General features: G+C 40.2%; 1 protein-coding gene across 1 annotated transcript in view; it reads left to right on the top strand.

Moving 5' to 3' along the window:
* adgrb1a (adhesion G protein-coupled receptor B1a) overlaps positions 1-22,935 on the top strand; it is a 159,846-nt gene that overhangs the window by 92,741 nt on the left and 44,170 nt on the right. The window contains exon 17 of the mRNA XM_030750073.1: positions 14,467-14,593. Within this exon, the coding sequence (XP_030605933.1) occupies positions 14,467-14,593 (127 nt within the window). The remainder of the gene's footprint in view (positions 1-14,466; positions 14,594-22,935) is intronic.

The raw sequence follows: 22,935 nt of genomic DNA on the forward strand, positions 1-22,935 counted from the left end.
GGTCAACGCAGCCGTCTACCAGCACTTCATGCTTCCTGCTGCTGACCAACTTTATGGAGATACAGATTTCATTTTCCAACAGGACTTGGCACCTGCACACAGTGCCAAAGCTTCCAGTACCTGGTTTATGGACCATGGTATCCCTGTTCTTAATTGGCCAGCAAACTCGCCTGACTTTAACCCCATAAAAATCTATGGGCTATTGTGAAGAGGAAGATGGGATATGCCAGACACAACAATTCAGAAGAGCTGAAGGCCACTATCAGAGCAACCTAGGCTCTCGTAATACCTGAGCAGTGCCACAGACTGATCGACTCCATGCCACGCTGCAATGATGCAGTAATCCAGGCAAAAGGTGCCCCAACTAAGTATTGAGTGCTGAACATGCTCATACTTTTTATGCTCATACTTTTCAGTTGGACAACATTCCTAGAAATCCTGTATTTGTATTGGTCTTAAGTAATATTCTAATTTTCAGAGATACTGAATTTGGGGTTTTCATTAGTTGTCAGTTATAATCATCAAAATTAAAAGAAATAAACATTTGAAATATATCAGTCTGTGTGAATGAATGAATATAATAAATTAGTTTCACTTTTTGACTGGAATTACTGAAATAAATCAACTTTTTCATGATATTCTAATTTTATGACCAGCAGCTGAAGGATGGATTCTGAAGTGTAATGGGACTATGCTGTCTCGTCAGGTTCACCCAAATGTTGCACATCTGATCCAATAATTCTTCACACCTCAAATGGATAATCACCCAAAGCAAACTGCAAAAGTAAACCCAGGAGTTTCTTAAGGCAGAAAATTAGATATTCCTCAATGGCCAAGTCAGTCACATGATCTCAAACCAATAGAGTATTACTGGACAGCAATTTAAAATATAAAAACTGGTATTCATGCCATTTATCTACATGGAAATTATGTTTCTGATGGGGTTATGTCTCATTGTGTGCTGCTTGGTGAGTTTATTTTTTTTGGCCTCTTTTGACAGTCAAATTGTTTTCTTCCCACATGCAACTGTCGCGGGTTTGAATCTGTGTGATTAAGGAGTTTGCAGAGGTGTTGAGTAGGAAAAGTGTAATTTCATTGTCAACCAAATTTAAACAATTCCAGGACATCCTTGCCGTGACCTGTGAAGGCAGCTTTTCAACTGTCAATTCCCAACCAAATCTCAACCTTTGTTTGGACAAGTCAAAATCCTTTCAATGTCTTTCAACAGAATTTTTGTCTAAGTTGGTGTTAGGTTAATATATATATATATATATATATATATATATATATATATATATATATTAGGGGTGGGACTTGATTAAAAAATTAATCAAATTAATTACAAGCTTTGTAATTAATTAATCGAAATTAATCGCATTTTAATCGCATTTCAATATTTGACATGAGAAATATTAATTTAAGTTTAGTTGATGAATGAATCAATATACATAAGCTTAAACTTCAAAATTTTGTTTATTTTCCCACCAGTCTGCTACACAGACCAATGAAGGGTGGAAGTGCTCCTGTGATAAGCAAACTCCTAAAATTAAAGTTAAGCATCATAACTGGATAGTTTTATTCAACATTAATGTCTCACTTGTTATAGTTGGAAATTAATCATTCTCTCAGCTGTATTCCTTGATGTTGAAATGTGTCATGCTTGTTTTAACAGCTTATTTTGAATTAAAGACTTAAAATTAAACCACAAAAAGGAGAAAAAGTTCGTTCTCCGTTTAACCAGCTGCTTTTACACAGCTGTGCTTCACACTCACGTTGCTAGACGACATGAGCTACGCAGAGGTGACGGCAGCTGATATGAAGGCTAGCCGCTCACTTCCGGCCTTTGTGGTGTTCGTGGGCTGCGAAAGACGTGGGCGGGTCCTTCGCAGGATGCGGCCCCTAATTTGGACATTGTGCGTCGATATAATCTGTATGCCAGGAACTCGTGCACTGAGAAACGTTCCACGGTGCAAAGTGCGATTAAAATGCGTTAAAATTTTTAACGCGTTAATTTCCCCATAATTAATTAATCGAAATTAACGCGTTAAAGTCCCACCCCTAATATATATATATGTATATACATACATATATATATTATGGAATGCCATTTAGGAAATATAATATATATATATATATATATATATATATTAAAATGAGAATATATTGAATGAAAGTCTGAATATATACAATGAACTCTGAATATATATATATATATATATATATATATATATATATATATATATATATATATATATATATATATATATATATATATATATATATATAAATATATATATCCAGCCAGATTATTAAGATTATTTGTCCAGTACTTATTATTTCATTAACAAATTCTCAATTTCTTCATAAAACATGTTATTTGATAATTTTATATTTAAAGTAACTTGATATGTAACCAGATAACCACAGGAGTGCCTATACCTAACCAAACTACAACTGAAAACAATACTAAACAGGGAATAGTCTAAAGATGGTGGCAACAAATGGGACATGAACCCTGGTCTCATGGGGTACTGGTTCTGTATTGATTCCTACAACCACCACATCTCCCACCTAACATGGACTTTGATTTTTTTTTTTTTTTCAGCAAAGACAAAGATACTTCACAGTTACTTGAAGTGAATACAGGCTGATTAAAAAAGGAAAGGGATTTAATACCATAGGCATCACACAGTTTTAGAGCCCTTTTGGTGAAAATAATAGATCTTTCTCATGGTGGATCATGTAGCTTTTGAGACCAGGTTCCCTTATTCTGAAGATCTGCTCCACCTGGATGTTTGGGATCACTGACGTGCTGCTGAATTAATTTGGGACCAATAAGTTTCTTGATTGTCAAAATCTAAAGTGTATTCAACTTTTGAGTGGTGCTATATATACGTAAAAACAAAACAAAACAAACCTTGCAATTTCTCTACTCCTAACATTTACAACAACACAGGTGAAAAAAAGGGGTTTTTTTGTTTTTGTTTTTTTTTTAATCAGAGGAAAGAGCTTTTAGTGTGTTGGCTGAACATTGTTTACCAGACTCTCACCACTAAACTCTAGCCTTGCTTTTGACCATACAAATCAACCCTGCCGTCTCAGTTAATTTACAGAGTTGATGCTGATGTTGAAGAGCTGCCTCAATTCATCAGAGATGTTGGGCTGGAGTTTTCATCAATTACTATAATACAATTATGAAAGAGGAGGTGAAGATTAGTGGGTAGGGGGCATATTTGTTTACATGTACCTCTGAATAGAAACAGACTGCATTACAGGGAACATAATGCTATTCAGAACATGCAGATCGAGCCTGCCTGACATGCCAGGCAGATTACCTGGTGTTTTAAAGGATGGCGTAATCATGAATGTCTTAAAAATGTTGCCCTACATAATTAAGTCTTGATGGACTACTGTATATGGTTTGTATAACGTCTGCATTAATTGGACACTTGTGAAAACACAACAAACTGTAACCACAACTGTTACTGTCACCAGACACAACTGTTATGTCACTGTAAAAACAAGGAGCAGCCTGAATACACAGTGTATTTTCTGTTTGTATTCATCCAATAAGTCTAAGGCTAGTTTAATGACAATGGTGGAAGTGAGCAAAAATATTGATGCTGTAAAATGAAACTGCAATCTAAGCATCTTCAAACAGATTCATTCAATTCTATTTTTATTCAGTTTTATTTATTTATATGGCACAAAATCACAACAGACGCCTCAAGGCACTTAACCTTTAAGTCTACAGTGAACTGCAAAGTTGTTGATAATTCTCTGTGGGTTTTAGAGACCTATCTCTAAAGAACTGTATAGGCTGAACCAAACAGTCGCCTCAAGGTGTTTTATATTGTAAGGTAAAGACTCTACAATAATACAGAGAAAACCCAGCAATCAAAGCAACCCCCTGTGAGCAAGCACTTGACAACTGTGGGAAGGACAAACTCCCTTTTACCAGGAAGAACCAGGCTCAGGGAGGGGCAGCCATCTGCCGTGACTTGTTGGGCGTGAGGGGAGGGAGACAGGACAAAAGACACACTGTGAAAGAGAGCCAGAGATTAATCATAACTAATGATTAAATGCAGAGTGGGGTATAAACAGAGTGAAAAGAGATGAATGAAAAACAAACATTGAGTGCATCATGGGACACCCCACCTAGGCCCATTGGAGCATAACTGAGGGATGCTTCAGGGTCACCTGATCCAGCCCTAACTATAAGCTTTATCAAAAAGGAAAGTTTTAAGCCTAATCTTAAAAATAGAGAGGGTGTCTGTCTCCCGAATCCAAGCTGGAAGCTGGTTCCACAGAAGAGGGGCCTGAAAGCTGAAGGCTCTGCCTCCCATTCTACTCTTAAGTATCCTAGGAACCACAAGTAAGCCAGCAGTCTGAGAGCAAAGTGCTTTATTGGGGTGATGTGGGACTATGAGGTCTTTGAGATAAGATGGGGCTTGATTATTTAAGACCTTGTATGTGAGGAGAAGGACTTTAAATTCTATTCTAGATTTAACAGGGAGCCAATGAAGAGAAGCCAATATGGGAGAAATATGCTCTCTCTTTCTAGTCCCTGTCAGTACTCTAGCTGCAGCATTTTGGATCAGCTGAAGGCTTTTCAGGGAGCTTTTAGGACAGCCTGATAATAACGAATTACAATAGTCCAGCCTAGAAGTAATAAATGCATGAATTAGCTTTTCAGCATCACTCTGAAAAAGGATGTTTCTAATTTTAGAAATATTGCGCAAATGCAAAAAAATGGTCCTACATATTTGTTTAATATGTGCATTGAAGGACATATCCTGGTCAAAAATGACTCCAAGATTTCTCACAGTGTTACTGGAGGCCAAAGTAATGCCATCCAGAGTAAGTATCTGGTTAGACACCATGTTTCTAAGATTTGTGGGGCCGAGTACAAGAATTTCAGTTTTATCTGAATTTAGAAGCAGGAAATTAGAGGTCATCCAGGCCTTAATGTCTTTAAGACATTCCTGCAGTTTAACTAATTGATGTGTGTCATCTGGCTTCATTGATAGGTAAAGCTGAGTATCATCTGCATAACAATGAAAATTGATGCAGTGCTTTCTAACAATACTGCCTAAGGAAAGCATGTATAATGTAAATAGAATTGGTCCTAGCACAGAACCCTGTGGAACTCCATAATTAACCTTAGTGTGTGAAGAAGACTCCCCATTTACATGAACAAATTGGAGTCTATGAGATAAATATGATTCAAACCACTGCAGTGCAGTACATTTAATACCTATAGTATGCTCTAATCTCTGTAATAAAATGTTATGGTCAACAGTATCAAAGCTGCACTGAGGTCCAACAGGACAAGAACAGAGATGAGTCCACTGTCAGAGGCTCTAAGAAGATCATTTGTAACCTTCACTAATGCTGTTTCTGTACTGTGATGAATTCTGAAACCTGACTGAAACTCTTCAAATAAACCGTTCCTCTGCAGATGATCAGTTAGCTGTTTTACAACTACTCTTTCAAGAATCTTTGAGAGAAAAGGAAGGTTGGAGATTGGGCCTATAATTAGCTAAGGACAGCTGGGTCAGTGATGGCTTTTTAAGTAGAGGTTTAATTACAGCCACCTTGAAGGTCTGTGGTACATAGCCAACTAATAAAGACTGATTGATCATTTTTAAGATTGAAGCATCAATAATTGGAAAGACTTCTTTGAACAGTCTAGTAGGAATGGGATCTAACAAACATGTTGCTGGTTTGGAGGAAGTAACTATTGAAGTTAACTCTGAAAGATCAACTGGAGCGAAAGAGTCTAAACAAATACCAGCAGTGCTGAAAGCAGTCGAACATGAAGAATAATCTTTGAGATGGTTATGAATAATTTTTTTCTCTAAAGTCTAAAATTTTATTTGTAAAGAAATCCATGAAGTCACTACTAGTTAACGTGAAAGGAATACTCGGCTCTACAGAGCTCTGACTCTTTGTCAGCCTGGCTACAGTCCTGAAAACAAACCTGGGGTTGTTCTTATTTTCTTCAATTAATGATGAATAGTAAGATGTCCTAGCTTTACGGAGGGCTTTTTTATAGAGCAACAAACTCTTTTTCCAGGCTAAATGAGCATCTTCTAATTTAGTGAGACGCCATTCCCTCTCCAGCTTACGGGTTATCTGCTTTAAGCTGTGCGTTTGTGAATTATACCACGGAGTCAGGCACTTCTGATTTGAAGCTTTCCTTTTCAGAGGAGCCACAGTATCCAAAGTTATACGCAGTGAGGATGTAAAACTATTGACGAGATAATCGACCTCACTGGGAGCAGAGTTTAGGTATATGACCAGGGCGGCGGTCCCTATCTTTAAGAAGGGTGACCGGAGGGTGTGCTCAAACTATATATATATATATATATATATATATATATATATATATATATATATATATATATATATATATATAATATTATATTTTAAAAAAAGAAAAAAGAATAACCTGATCCTCTTAGCATCCACCATGTTGCATTTTAGCCATATACTAAAAACCAGAAATCAGCTGTCTCACCGACATTTTTGCCCTGCAGTTCTTCTGTTATAGTATGCCGAATAAGTATAAATTCCATGTGAAAGGACAAGTGTGTGTGTGTGTGTGTGTGTGTGTGTGTGTGTGTGTGTGTGTGTGTGGGTGTGTTTTTGTTAGCCCCAGGTGGTGACTCAGTGCTGACATTAGCACATCACCTCTAACAGAAATCCAATATATTAGAACTGAGTGCAGTTTCTTTGTATGGATGATGTGATTAAGTCTCTCTGTGAGCTACACAGTGGCCTGAAGACAGTTTTGCTCCCACTGTCTAATTGGATAATTTAGGTGCTGGTCCAGCAGCCCTGCATGGAACACTGTCCTCTGCCAAGAACTGGCCACATGGATGAAAAGCTGTGTGCCAGCATAGAGGAAATATAGAGTGTGTATTTAGAGGGATGATCTATGATGGAGCAACGTTAAAAAAAAACTTAATAAATTTGGCTCAGGACATTTCAGCAAATAGCTAAATTTGAAAAAAAAAAGTCTACATGACAAATATTATTACTTCATTCGTGCCTTGAAGTAGGAGCCTGAACACTGGATATCATTTTTACAACTTTTTAAGGGTACACCACATTTATACATTATAGTTCTGTGAGCTGAATACACATGGGGGTGCATCACAGACAGTGAGGACATGCCTTATGATAACATTAGGCTTGTCTCACATTGGTAATCTTGTTTTCCTTATTACTGGATGAGTACTCCACAATTTTGTGAATTCTGTTCCACAATGAAAGGGATAGCTGACATTAAAATAACCAAAACACAGTGTCAGTGTGAAGAACAGACATAAATTGCTTTTACACGTGTCTGTGGTAAATTTTCTGACACATGCTTAAAGCCCCCAAATTCACAGGAGACTACCAGTAGGTACTGTGTGACTGAATGTGGGAACTGCCAGATCTTAAAGTGGACATGAAACACTACATGTATTAAGCCTAATCTACACCATAGAGCCCTACTCTACTGGATACTGGAGTTGGATTTAAAATATGTTGTAAGTTTTTAAGAGCATGAGTGGCACCATCTTCTCTGAGTGCAGAGTACAGTACAGACTGAGCAGCACAATCAGCTGCCAGAGCACGTGTCCAGAAGATGTGACCACACACTACAGGTACAACCACAGCCAAGTTTCTTACCAAAGCATTATCAGGAAGGATATCCATCAGCATCTCTGCAGGAAAAAAAATAATTAAAAAAAATGCCACCTTTCACCTTACAATATAAATCACACCTTAAAATTGCATAAAATATGCTTATCCTATCTTGTGGACATATGTTCTCTCAGCTGATTGTGCCACTTGCTCTGTGCACCAGACCAGACAAGGAAAAAGATCCAACACAGAGCAGACAGTGTCGACTTCAGCTTGTCACCAACCACCAGTGCACCTGACGTGAACACTCTCGCCTCCATACAGTCTGCACCGAAAAGTGCTCTAAAAGCCCACCATTATGGCCAACAGATGGATTCTCCCATTTCAGTGCAGCTAGCCAACAGTGAGGAACCACTTACTGCTGAACAGACACAGAGTGAAAGTGGACAGTCACTGCTTGGTTTTTAACATAAAACTCACTGCTGCAGCCAGGGGCAACACAAAGTGACCACTGCTTTTCAATTTTAATTTCCTTGTTTTCCATTGAGTTATTGGTGTCACTAGTTAGCTAACATAAACTAATATACAATTATTAGCAGCAACCAACCAACCAACCCAGTGGTGTTTTATATTCTGTCTCAGACAAGATAGTGGTACCCATGCTCTAAAAACTGTAACTGAAAACACGTATGCATTTTAAAATCCAGCTTCAGTGTTAAATCTGTGACTGATTTTAAGAGCAGGCCTCCGTGGTGTCAATTTCACCTAATGCGTGCAGTGTTTCATATCCACTTAGACCTATCCAAGTAGACCTATTATGTTAATATACAGCTCCATATTTTTCAACTAGAATTGCATGATTTCCAGCTAAAAATGTATGTTTTACTGGGCCTCAGTGGAGACAAATGTGACACAGAAACAAATGAAAAACATGGAGACAAGATAGGAGGAACACACAGAATTCAAACACGCTATAAACAGATATGATAAATGAGCAAGGAAAATAGCAACCTAACTAATATTACAAAGAGCATACATTCAAGTGATCCTCAAAACCAAAAGGAAACACTAATCCATAAAGAAATAATAAACCCTGGCTCCAAAGCCCAGGGACCATGACAGTGCAGTCTCTGAAACAAGGCATTTTATTTTTAACACAATTTTTTTTTTTATTCAAATGTTATTCTAATAAGTGTAGTTCACTAAAACTATAATTTGAGGAAAAGAGAATTGACAGCAAAATGTGGTAAACTAAAGATTAACAAGTTTTATATTGTCCCCTCATAAGACATGTTTTTTTTTAACAAAAATGTTATTTTTGTCTAAATCATAATATTTTCAATTTGTGGTTTTATTGTTTGTGTTTTCTTAAAAACCTGAAACAGAATGACTTGGGCCATTATTTTGGGAGGGTGGCATTATATAGTCACATGAAAAAGAAAGTTTTCATAGGGCTCCCCCATGACTCTAGTTTATAGAACCGCCATTAACAGCAAAAACATTTTCTGTATGTCCTTATCATCATTGTGGTGGAATTTTGGCCTACTCTTCCTTGCAACCTTGCTTCAGTTCAGTGAGATTTGAGGGCATTCATTTTCTCACAGTTGTCTTAATGCCCAGCACAGCATTTCAACTGCCCAAAGGTCTTTACTTTAAATGCGCCATGATTACACATTGATACTTTTCTTTTTAAGCCAATTCCGTTGCACATTTGCTAATGTCCTTGGGATCACTGTCCTGTTGCATGACCCAATTTGTGTCAAGCATTAGCTGTCAGATGGATGGTCTCGCATTTGACTCTTGTACTTTGGTCTACAGAGGAGTTCAGGGTCAACTCGATGACTACAAGGTGCCCGGGTCCTGTGGCTGCAAAACCAGCCCAAATCATTACCGTCTACCGCCATGCTTGACAGTTGGTATGAGGATTTTGTGCTAATATGCTACATGTATGTTGGGGTTTTGCTAGACATACTGGCATTACAGCCATTGTTCCAGAAGTCTTGTGGTTTGTTCAGAACCAACTTTGCAATCTCAAGCTGTGTTGTCCTTTTAAAGGGGTGGTCTCACTTCCTCATGAGCAGGTTATCAAGCGTATTTGATTAGCAGACTCTTTCTGCTACTTACCCCCTTAATTCCTATGGAAGTACTTAGTTTTTCACAGGATTGCATAGTCCTGTGAAAATTCTTTTTATATATATATATATATATATATATATTGTATGTCCAAACCAGGCCAGGGCATGCATCCAATAAGGGTCCCCAGGCTAGGCCCTCCATGCTACCCAAGCCTTCCTCGGGACATGAGCGAGAGATATAACAAGGTATTGAACTGAATTCTTTTATTGTCATTGCATGATCACGTATAAAATGTGCTTGTCTCTCATAAAAATTATAACTTGCATCCATCTTCATCTCAGACATATATTCACTTACATTCAGAGTTGCCAGGATGACATAGTGAAGTTGGCTGTCAAAGTGCAAGTTGTAAAGAGTCCAGCTTAAAGTGGTGGTGTAATAGTAATAAAATGCAAGTACAGTACTATTGCATGTTATTCACACAGTGGTAGGCAGAGGGGGAGTTCAGTTCACGCATAGCAGATGGGTAGAAGCTGTTCCTCAGCCTGGCTATGCGGCTCTTCAGGGCTCTGACTTGTCTGCCATAAGGCAGTGGCCTAAACAGCTGGTGGAAAACAGTATAGTGCTTGTGTATTTCTCTAAGTCCTGGGAGGCAAACAGGCTCGAGTCAATGCGCTGGAAGTAGTCCTGCAGCTCTAGTGTTGCTTCCTCTGGCTGTCCCTGACTGTTTAGATGATGGCCTGGTGTTCTTAACAATGGGTCAGTAGGTAGTGGTTAAAAACAACAACTAGTGGTCAGACTGAGGAGGGGCAGGGGAGATGCGCTGTATGCTTTGGGAGTATTGGAGTATACACAGTCCAGTGTGTTCTTCACATGTTGCTCCAGTCTAGGAAGCACTGTCCTCAGATTCACATGATTAAAGTCCCCAACAATGAAAACTCTATCTAGATATGCATTCATTCAAGTCAACAGCCACACTAACCAAAAAGCTCCTAGTAGGTCAGTGCAGTGACATCAGTGACAACCTCTTTCTCCTAGATGTTCTTCTAATATCGCTCAGTTTCAGGTCTGGGTGGGTCTGCCCTTGTATTATTGTTCCCTTGTAGCTGAAAGCGCACTCTGTATGGGTCTTCGGCAAACAGACCATTTATTCTCTTTATCTTTGCATCCTGTGGGATCTTCTCCCAGATCTGGAACAGCAAGAGAGGTGAGTTGCAGCATGAGGTGCATCTTGGTGGCATCAGATGAACTGAAACACAATGCCCCAAAGGTTTTCTGTTGGATTTAGGTCAGGCAAGCATGGGCGCCAGTGGTATCAGTTCCTTCATCCTCTATCTGGATGAAGGAACTGCCTGCATCCTCTTGGCACATGAGGCCAGGCATTGTCATACACCAGGAGGAACCCACTGCACCAGCGGCAGTCAGGCTGCTGTTGTCTAACCTGTAAAGGTCTATGCGTCCCTCCATGGATATGCCTCCCCAGACCATCACTGACCCACTACCAAACCAGTCATGCTAAATGAATACTGGCAGCATGATGTTCTCCACAGCATCTCCAGACCTTTCACATCAGTCACATGTGCTCAGGGTGAACCTGCTCTCATCTGTGAAAAGTACAGGGTGCCAGGCGTGGATTTGCCAATTCAGGTATTCTATGGCAAAGGGCAATCGGGTTCCACAGTGCCAGACAGTGAGCACAGGGCCCAACAGGATTATGGGCCCTCAGGCCACCCTCATGAAGTCTGCTTCTGATTGTTTGGTCAGAGACATTCACACCAGTAGCTGCAGGTCATTTTGTAGCTCTGGCAGTGCTCATCCTGTTCCTCCTTACACAAAGGAGCAGATACCGGTCCTGCTACTGGATCAAGGACCTTCTATGGCCCTGTCCAGCTCTCCTAGAGTAACTGCCTGTCTCCTGCAAACTCCTCCATGCTCTGAGACTGTGCTGGGAAACATTCTGGCAATGGCACGTATTGATGTGCCATCCTGGAGGAGTTGGACTAACTTGGCAACCTCTGTAGGGTCCAGGTATAGCTCCATGCTACCAGCAGTGACACTGACCCTAGCCAAATGCAGAACAAGTGAAAAAGTCAGCCATAAAAGACGAGGAGGGAAAAATGTCAGTGGACTCCACCTGGAAAACAATTCCTGTTTTGGGGATTGTCTCTTGTTGGCCATCTAGTGCAACTGTTGGTAATGAAATGATGTGGTCAGTTAAATAGCTGACCACACCAGAAGTTTAATTAATTTGATGCTATACTCTGATTAAAAATGTTCCTTTAATGTTTTTGATCTAGAAGTGTCACCCATGGTTCCATGAAGAAACCCTTTACTGTCTAATCTGAAATGATGAGATTCTTGTGTATCACACATCTACAGCATTTACACACACAAAAAAACTGGTTAATTTTTCATCTTCTATTTATTGTATTTATTGCGCTGAATGAGAAATGCATCCATCTATAAATTTCTTCCAGCTCCTTTCAAATAAATAAACAGATAAATAAATAAATAAATATGCAGCATGATGACTGACATTCCAAGTGTTTTTTATTGTCAGTGCCTGACAAATTCATTTGGATTCCATGAGTACAATTTTGGGTCAGAGGGATGCAGACGTACAAGGAGAACTCCAGACTGTCACCTGTTACTGCCGTTGTTCATTCAGAACATGTAGCTGCTTTTTCATCAGTTTGACTGTTGCTAAATTTCTGTGTGCACTTGAAACACAGCAGTGCTGGACCTTGTCAGGAGCCTGGTTAAATGTTTTGCTGCCTAATTACCAGAGGTGTCACATTTTCAAACCCTGAAGCTAAAGTGTGTCAAACTGTGGCTCAGGTGGGAGAATGGGCTGTCTACCAATATGAAGGTCAGCAGATCAATCCCCAGCTTCTCCAGTCTGTGTGCCAAGATATCCTTGGGCAAGATGCTGAACCTTGACTTGCCCCTGATGTGAAAGTATTTGTGTATGAAAAGGTATAGGTATAGATAAAAACACTACATGATTGGGTGAATGAGACTTGTAGTAGAAAGCATTCAAGTTGAATAGAAAAGTGTTCTATAAATCTATTTACCAAACTGCTTTGGTTTCGCTCACAGTTACACTAGTTTTGTCTTTTTGCCTCTGTATACCACCAAAGTGGCCTTTAAATCAAACAATCAAGATGTGATTGAAGTGCAGAGAATTGAGCCTGACAAGCAGTGTCATAGACCAGTGAACCTGTTTGCTTGATATTTTATGACCAATTATGCAGAGAAAAGATCCGGAGTTGTTCCAGCTGTTGAACTTTCACTTGATGGCTGTTCACTAAAACTCTCAGAGTGAGGCCCAAAGAGATGTGGATGCAAGTGAAGAGGCCTGCGTTAGAATGACATGTGAACAAGTGAACAAATCAACAATCTGGAATGAACTGGCAGCTCAGCAACACTCAAAGAAAGACCACAGAAGATAATTAAAGAAACAAATGAAACTTTGTATTAATATTAAATCATGTTTAATATGACCAGCAGCATGTTAACTGTACATATACAGAACAGAAAATGAAAGAAACTCACTGTAGGTGTATTTGGTTCGTTTTTGTGTGAATATACGGACTTATCATGTAAGAACCAGAATTACTAATATTGTGGAGAAAAAGTCCTCATTTAGAATACATGTATGCCCAGTGCTTACATTAGCTGGCATAGTCAATGCCATAGTGCCAGTGCTGTATTGTTAATTGTAGTGTAAATTGTAGTGTAGCCACTTACTTTTTAATAATCAGCATTCAGATGTTGTGAAACAACAGGCCCAAAACAAACAAAAAATCAAAAAAACAAAAGAAGAAAAAACTCAATACCACAGATATTCACTGTAGTACAATACTCTGACACAATGAGCTTCCATATAACCTAATAGGAATATATTTCACAATAGGCATTAATATACTTATAGTGGCTTAATTTTTGGAAACCTCTAAGATTCTGCTTTGGCTCCGTTTTCACAGCAGCTTATGTTGAGGGTTCATAGCAAGAAAAGCACGTGTTTTTCTATCTGACCCGACGCACTGTCGTCTGTGCAGCTGTGATCTTCCTCAGCAGGCCAGGGTTCCATGTTTGTGGCGCTGCTTTCCCAACATGCACCAGTGTTCCATCATAATTTGCATAATTTGTAGCGTAGACCCCTTTTTATATGATAGGGCTGCAAATGTAATTATTGTTAAATATTAGGGCTAAAAAAAGAGCATATACCTTTTATAGTAAATATAGTAATAATGACTAATATTTATCTTAGTTGAAGTAACGCTTCACTATCAATAATAATAATAATAATAATTATTATTATTATTATTATTATTATTATTATTATTATTATTATTATTATTATTATTATTATTAATATTATTATAATAGCTTAAATTCAAATAATCCTAAGCGTGTGGGGCAAATCTGCGTGTTGGCAGTGTGTTTCTATAACGTGTCCGGGAAGAGAGCTGCAGCACGCCGCCTCACAGCGCCTCATCACCGCCTTCACTCCGCTCTCTGCGCCTTGCCTGCTGCAGCCGGCGGAGATGTAAAGTGGATTAAATAGCCGGTGTAACGCGGTGGGATTTAAACCGCTGGTTTTTTTTTTTTTTGTTTGTTTGTTTTGTTTTTTCTTTTTTTCTGTCTTTTACCGGGGCTTTCTTATATTCACCGCATCGCTTTTCTCTCTGTGCTTGTGTGTGTGTCTGTGTGTGTGTGTGTGTGCGCGCGCGTGTTTCTCCCGTGCAGCTCCTCTCTGCTGGGATCCTGGTCTGCCAGGGGCTGCAAAGCCGTGCTTGTCGACTCATTCAGAACCAAATGCGTGTGTGACAGACTGTCCACCTTCGCCATTTTAGCACGGCTAAATCCCGAAATGGTAAGTCCGACAGCCTCACATGACTTCCATAAAGGTATCGCAGACGGGTGTGTTATTGTGGGGTTCTTTGAGAATGCATCAGCTGTTTCTTTTTCTCTCTCTCTAAAGGGCGTCATTGTCATTGCATATCAACAGATCCCCCCCCCCTCTGTCTCGACATGCAGAAGCCATGCTGCAAACGCTTATTAAAGGCTTGCCAAAGATTTTATTGGGGGGGGGCTCTTGCCTTGTGTGGCTGTTTGTGTTCCAAGAGATGGAGCAGCACCGTGCTAATCTGTGGTTCATGCGATCAGAGATTCACGCACGACACCATGAGTGAGATCTCCAATCACGTTAGAGCTGATGATCACATCTGCATGCCCCTCAAACCCCTCACCCTCCTTAATTTTCTTATTTCAGGTAAACGCCAACAATTGGTATTCACATTAGCATATTTTACCATAATGGACTGTCAGTGGTGTCTCCATGGTTATCAAAGGCCCCATGGAGAAGGTGCTTGCATGGCAATTCAATAATCTGTACTACAACAGCAGCCAACCATATTTTATCCAGCCTTGGAGGTAAAGCGGGAACACAGTGCCCTTCCACTGTGGCTGCAGCTGGGCTCAGCGGTCAGCGGTGTGTCTGTAGAAAACAGCAGAATCCCAGTGACTCAAACGTGGCCCAGTTTCTGTGGGCACGGGCCTGTCTTTGTGGCAATTTTTCATATAGAGCGATTAGTTATTATTAGACTGGAAATTGCCTCAGAAGCAGTTTGTTCGCTAGTTGCCCTGGTAACAGCATGGGCACAGAGGGTTTCTTAAAGATACAGGAGGCAGCAGGCTGTCCATCATGCTGCCTGAACAGCTCAGATAAACAGGCTAGGCCAAAGGGAAGAGCTGATAAAACAGCTTGGCTCTTCTGCCACCGCAGGATGAGTTAACTGAGGTTCTGACTGAACTGGAAGGGCTGGGAGGAAAGGTGCTGATGGAGGATGCTTGTGGTTAGCTTAGGATAGTTCTTGTGCTTTAGGAAAATGGGGTTTGAACTGCTTATTGACATGTAGAGTTGTAATAGTATGCAAAAGTCACGTTGGTTATATACCTTGGTTTGGGTCATAGTTCACATACAGAAGAGAAAAATGAAATAAAGCTATGGTGTCCCATTGGCCACGTGTCTGCTGCAGCCATGTGCCCTCCAGTTGCATCCATAAACTCCTCCTCTGTGTTGGACATTCAATGTTTGGACCTTAAACTTTCAGAATATAAAACATTATAAGGAATTTTTTAAATTGAGTGAAATAGTAATGCCTTTTTAACTTTTTATAGACAAAATAATCACTTAACTACTCAATCATAAACAGGAAAGCATTATTATTAGTTATGAAACAATAGCATGTCTCATGTAAATGTTTCCATAGGTGGGTAAGAAAGGTAATTCAAACCTTAAGAGAGTCATTCTTGAATTGAATTCAGTTCAATTCAGTTTTAATTATATAGCGCCAAATCATAACAAACAAACAGTCACCTCAGGGCACTTTATATTTTAAGGTAAAGACCAATACAATTACAACAATGATTCAGTTACAATAATACAGAGAAAACCCAACAATCAAATGACCCCCTCTGAGCAGCACTTGGTGACAGTGGGAAGGAAAAAATCCCTTTAACAGGAAGAAACCTCCAGGCTCAGCGAGGGGCAGTTGATGGTGACGGGAAAGAGAAGAGAGCAGAGAGAGAGGACAAAAGGCACACTGTGTGGCAGAGACAGAGATTAACGATTAGTAATGATTGAATGCAAAATGGTTTATAAACATATATCAAACCAATTGATACCAGTGTTTATAAACAGAGTGAAAAGAGATGAGTGAAAAAGAAGCTCTCAGTATATCACGGGAAGCCCCCAAGCAGCCTAAGCCTGTTTTAACAGATAACTAAGGGGATGGTTCAGGGTCAAGACTTAAGCCTAATCTTAAAAGTAGAGAGGGTGTCTGTGCCCCAAATCCAAACTGGGAGCTGGTTCCACAGAAGAGGGGCCTGAAGGTCTGATCTAATATTTTAGATGCACTGTGGGGCTGTTAAGACCTGTGTGTCTCATACTGTGATTTACTCATGAAAGTAGGCAAAAGTACATAATTAGAAAATATAAACATTAACTGATGAAGGAAACTGAGATTTTTTCTTTTTTCTTTTTCTACTTTGTTTTCATTTTCATGTGGGCTGAGATTTCCAGATTCCTTCTTTTGGCCCATAAACTGTCCCTTACCCAAAGATATTTAATTTCAGATCAGCTCAGACAAAGACACTTAGAAATTTTTGCCCTTGTCCCATCAGCAGGTAGATATTATAATTTTTACATAGTCACAACTATTGGATGAATCCATCAAATTTGGCCCAGATAGCCATGTTACTAAGACCAAGAATCCCTGGACGTCACAGGGTGATGAATCTTAGTGACTCTGGCAGCAGTGCTGCCTCACAGCTGGAAGATCCTAGGTTTGATTCCACCTTGTGGAGTTTGCATGTTCTCCCTGTGTCTGTGTGGGTTTCCTCCCACAGTCATGCAGTTACTGGGGGTTAGGTTAACTGGTCACTCTGTACGTGTGAATGTGAGTGTGGGTGGTTGTCTGTCTCTCTGTGTTAGTGACAGGCTGGCAACCTGTACAGGTGTACCCTGTCTTTTAGAGGATGAGGTTAATATTAACTCCACCATGTAAATGCCATTAGCGATGCCTTTTTAGCATACTTCATTAGTGTTTAGCTTAGCTTAGCTTAGTGACTAGACTGTGTTGAGAACATGGACACAGACAGCTGCGTACTAGTCGTTATTCCTGTTCTAGTTCTTTGCAGTTTGTTTGAATGGCACATGCATAATTGGTGCATTGGAAAGTAAAAGCCTGCCAATTTCATGTGTCCCTGGAATCCATGCAGACACATAATATTGGCAGGCTGGTGGACATCTGCAGAGAACTTCACACTCACTGTCTGATAATGAAATTTGCGTCACAGAGATGGAAGCAGACCCATGCGGATGTGAAAATAACCCAACTTTGCAGAGCTCCTGGCGTAGCTGCAGACTCCTCTGTGATTTTATTAGTTTCCTTTCCTAGTTCCCTTTACTAAAACTACACAGACTAAGGTTTGCATAGCCATTTTACATCTGACATGGCTCTGATAGTTGTACATGGTGGAAGCGAGGGAAGTTCCTCAACTCAAGACATTTAACTAGAACGCCAGAGGAAGAAGTTGACCCTGTCCACATATGCTGTAGATATTAGTTTGCCACCCATTACTTTATAGCAGACAGTTGGCTGATGATGGACATCGCAGGCTCTGGGTGTGTAGGTCATCCTTTAACACATTTCTCCTCAGGGCTGCACTGTGTAATATTGTCCATGATAACAGAGGTATAATTTCTATGTGATATAAAAATGTAATTGCGATATCAGTGATAGAGTACACACAACAACGAGTCGAGCCCAGACACGTTAGGGAGCCAGAACAGCATGTCAGCTTTCAATCACAATATATTACTATTATTATAATACTGTTATAATACTAATATTATAATACTTCAGCAACCGCCAACCAAGCACAATGCTTTTCCAAATATCCAAGAAAACTCTTCCTGCTGAAGGTGAAAACAAACTTGTTTCAGCAGTTTGAGGCAGGCGCACACTGTTGAGCACAGCCAGTTTATGACAGCATGTGTGGTGGAGATCTGAGCAGCTGGTAATGTGCGACCCAAAACTAAATGACTGGTTCAGCTGGGCATCTCTGGAGCACTCGCTGGCTGTCATACATGTGACAGGAAGCACAAACGGTGGATGGAAATGAAGCTTATGCGTAAATTCAATAAGGAAGATCTACAATCACTCATCTGCTTCTCGAGTGTTGGGCTGCAACTTTATTCTTCACATCACCTCCATTTTTACACGCTCTCAGACTCAAAGCTGTCATCATTGCTCTGGTCCAATCATCTTTCTGCCTGCCTTCTTCAAGCCAATCAGCTTCCACTCTGTGTACTTTAAATCTCACAGCTTGCCTGTGATGCAGACTCATTTGTGCAGCCTCCCCTCTCCCCATCTCCACCTGACCCCAGTCACTCAGTGCTCCATCCAAGCCTCCATCTTTATCTTCACCTAGCCCTAATTCCTATCACTGCTGGGATTCCATTCTGCCATGATGGGCCACTGGAGTCCGATCACCAAATAGCTTAATTGAATTCTGTATATCAATAAATCATGTTCAGTTCCTCCTAATGATCTCTCCTTATTGAAATTACTGACACAGTTACATGATGGAAAAGGTGGAACATCCCAGATGGAAAATATTTTTTAATTTCAGCATTATTTTGTGGCAATATTGCGCAGATGAAGTTATTTTAGTGATTGTTAAACTAAAGTGTTAAGCAGTTGTCTAATAGTTTTACTTAAAAATACTACCTGGGTGACTTTTGTGTTCACATTTGTCTTATGATATTTGTGGACTATAATGCTGCTGCTTCTGCTGGCAGCTTGTAGCAATAGATTCACACTTTGAATGAAGCAGTCTGTGATCAATAACAGTAACTCATTAGAAAGGATGAAAAGTGCCCTTCAGTTTATTTGCACTAATAAATGCTGCTGCCTGCGAGCTGTAATCACTGATGAAAGAAGGTTTTTTTCTAAATCATCAGAAATCTGATTGCAGATTTCCTTTAAATAATTGTGATATAATGTTAAGTGTAAGGGTAATGTTAAGGGTGGAGGGTCTCCCTCCATCATGTCATTCGGTGGTATCTGTCTCTAGCACTGGAAGCGAGCTTGACTTGATACTTACCCACTCTGGGTTGCTAGTGGTCGTCTCTCCCTATTTACCTGCTGCAGCTAAACTTCTTGCAGGCCCTCTTTTTTGGCCTCTGGCTAACGTTAAGATGCCAAGTAGGAATTTATTCATCTCTTCCTTTCACACAACTTACCAGAAATCCACAAAATATTCTGCTTAACCCCCCTTCCCCCTTTTCCCCTTCTTTTTATTTCTTGGAGAATGCACAGTGTTTCCTCAGGGTTGCTTTTTTTCTGTTCTAAAGCTTACCAGAGATAGGTTCAGTATTTTGTCATTCGCCTACAAATGCGACTTCTTTTTGCAGCTTTTCTTAATCTTCTTCTGTCCCACTTGCATACCAGTATTTCCTGTGGGCCCCGGCATGCTTGTTCCGACAGTTGAGAGTATGTGAGCATAAAGCCTTATGTTCATATAATGTTTGTCACAATACAAGTTGGTGGAGCTAGCTGTAGCTCAGGAGGTAGTGCAGGTCACCTACTATTGGGAAGGTCGGTGGTCGGTCTGTGTTCCAAAGTGTCCTCGGACGAGATACTGAACCCCCAAGTTGCTCCCAAAGCGTTCAGAGTGTGAATGTTGTGTGAATATCGAGTGAATAGGAAAGCACTTATGTATGAATGGGTGAATGAGACATGTTGTATAAAGTGCTCAGGTAGAGAACCAGTCCGTGTACAGTACACATTATAATGAGCTGCAGCTTTGTTGGTGCAGATTACACCCTGTTTCTGATTTGGTTACTGTGGACTGTGTTGGTCTTTATAGGTTTTATCTGTGTAGAAAGTAGATCACTTAAAGAGTTTTCTTCTCCATCAGTCCTTTATTTTCTCTATTGCTGTTTCAGGCTAATTTGGCCCACTAAGCAAATCTGGCCTTTAGTTCTGCTTTGTTCACATCTGTGACACACAGAATTAAGCTAATCATTATCAGTGAACTAATAACGGTGTGTCCTCAGCGTGCTGTCCTCCTTGCAGCCTGCCTCCACCTGTGCAGACGACAGGCTGTTGGAGTTTGGCTCCAGAAGGCTTCGTGTCTCCTTAGGGAAGCTAAATTTCTGCTTCACCTTTTTCCAGAAATGGAGGCAAAGCCAGCATTCCTCATTCCTCATTCTGTCTTTCTTTTTGCCTTTTCCCCTACGTTCTATTATTTTGTGAGACAGCCACGGCCACATTCTAATTATTCCTACTGCAACACATAGCAGCTTCTAAATGGCCCAGCCTCTCTGTCTGCAGCTAGCCGTCTACAGCCTCAGCATGACAAATACCCCAGCTTTTTTTTCCTTCTCTGAACCCCCCACCCCACCACCCGCTCCTCCCACACTTCCATCACTCTCTTCTCTACCCCTCAGTCATTTCATCTCACATTTTCCTTTCTCTGATACTGTACCACATTGTAGTTCTCCCTCTGCTTACTACATCATTTACTCTCTTGCTGCCACCTCTTGTGTCCATTTTGCTCAGTCCAGCTTCACTGCAGACTTTTAGAAGGAAAAACAGTGAAAAAAATGCACTGCAGTCAAAGGCAAAGCCCTCTGAACCCAGTGTAACTGCCATTGCTAGATCTGTGTAGTGTGGGGAGAGAGGATGAATGAATGTGCTTGTGCTACTATCAATTGGATGCTGTAAGCCTGCGTAAGTCTTGAATGTGCTGTCGGGAGCTTCCAGTCGCTGTGACAAGCCTTACACCAATTAGCCCATTGTAGGAATAACAAATAGGTAAATAGACTGAGGGCTGCAGGCTGCTGGAGAGGCTGTGCCTGTTGATGTTTTATCTGTCAAGTGGAACCAAAGTTATGAGAGTCATACCTGTACTCTGATTGGCACATGAAGGTGGCTTGTGTTCGTACAAAAACATAAAAATATGTTTGCATTGAAAAAGCTTAATCTCAAAGGAGAGTAGATGATTTGCTGAGGAGAAACCTTATGTGTGTTCATTTTTGGAACAACTCTCTTTGGTACATCCACTGCCTAAAAGAAGCCGTTTTAGCCTCCTTTTACCTCACTTTAAGTGTTTTTCTGCTTGGTTGCCTAGCCAAGTCTGTGCAGCTTCATTTCCCATTTCCAGCATGAAATGAAAGTAATGTATTTATACAGTATATGGTATTGCCATAACATTTGCCTGTTTAGTTAATTTATTTTTAACCTAATTTAATTTGTTTATAGTTTATTAAAGCTGTATTTCTGTCTGTAAAAACAACAAGCTAAATTAGCTTAATTCTATCTATCTATCTATCTATCTATCTATCTGTCTGTCTGTCTGTCTGTCTGTCTGTCTGTCTGTGACGCTGCTGCCATTCTGAACACAGTCCAAATACACAGCCTTCTCACACTGAGTTATTGGGAAACATGGTGGCCCCAGGAAAAAAAAACAAAAAAAAACAGTTCAGCTGTTTATTTGGTAAATATATTTACAGATTACAATGTTTTTATTATTATTATGAATTTAGCAAATTTTCTTTGATCACAAAGAAAGTAATGAAAACAGCCTAATCACAGTTCTGCAGTAATGTGTGCAAATAACTTTTGTTCTCTCAAAAACCCATTCAATTTATAGTGATATGAAATGACAAAAAAACCACAGCTAAAATATCAGAATACATTCAATAAATGATTTATGCAGATCTGTATTAAAAGATCATGTTTATAAAAAGCTTCACTTATTAGAGTGCATGAAAGACAGTTTTAATATCATTGAAGTGAAAATTGTTTCAGAAGCCATATCCTCTCACTGGTAACAGGTTTACCTGAAAGATTTCTAGGAGAAAGGACATCTTGTGGTCCTCCTCAGCCATGCTAGATGTGTCTGCTCATGTAGAATAATGTGGTCTGGTCACTTTCTTGTGGACAGGAATGCTGTCATTTGGACGCTGTGTGAGACTTTGAGCCGAGTTCTGTCGCTGGCTGAGGGGGAAGTAGAAGTTTGTCTGTCTCAGCAGACGCCTTTCTGTTTCACTGCACTTGTAATCTTTTTTCTCCCCTCTTTGCTTTTAGAGAAGGAACTCACTGCAGTGCAGATTAATCAGAGGGATTTAATTAACTTGGCCTCGGCACACACATCAAACCTGGAGACAAGACAGGCTATAAACTCAGCCAATTATCTCCTGCTGGAGGGGTGAGGGTGAATGCGGGGGGTTGGAAATCCCTCACACTCCTGGTCCCCCTCAGGTCCAGCCATCCTCCACCCGCGAAAAACCGCAAAGCCTTTTTCACTACAACTGCACCCTCATCTCACCTTAATCTTCTTCACCCGAACACAACACAGCATTAGGGATGAGCTGTTCCAGCTACTGATCTAGCCACATTAGCTTTGGATGATTACTCCAGCAAATAACTTTGTATCTGTTATTAAAACACAATCCTCTGCTTATTCACTGAAGAGGCTGCCTACCATGACGAAATGGGTGTACCATTGTTTCGCTTCATTTCTGTTGAATCAGATTTGGAGTTGAGAATTTTTGCACAATTATTATAATTTCAGTATGTACTGACTCTTTGCTGCAAGTGTTTCTTGTGCATAGTGCTCTTGGTTGGTACTGACTGAACG

The sequence above is a fragment of the Archocentrus centrarchus genome, chromosome 16 (genome assembly GCF_007364275.1).
Source record: "Archocentrus centrarchus isolate MPI-CPG fArcCen1 chromosome 16, fArcCen1, whole genome shotgun sequence".
NCBI lineage: Eukaryota > Metazoa > Chordata > Actinopteri > Cichliformes > Cichlidae > Archocentrus > Archocentrus centrarchus.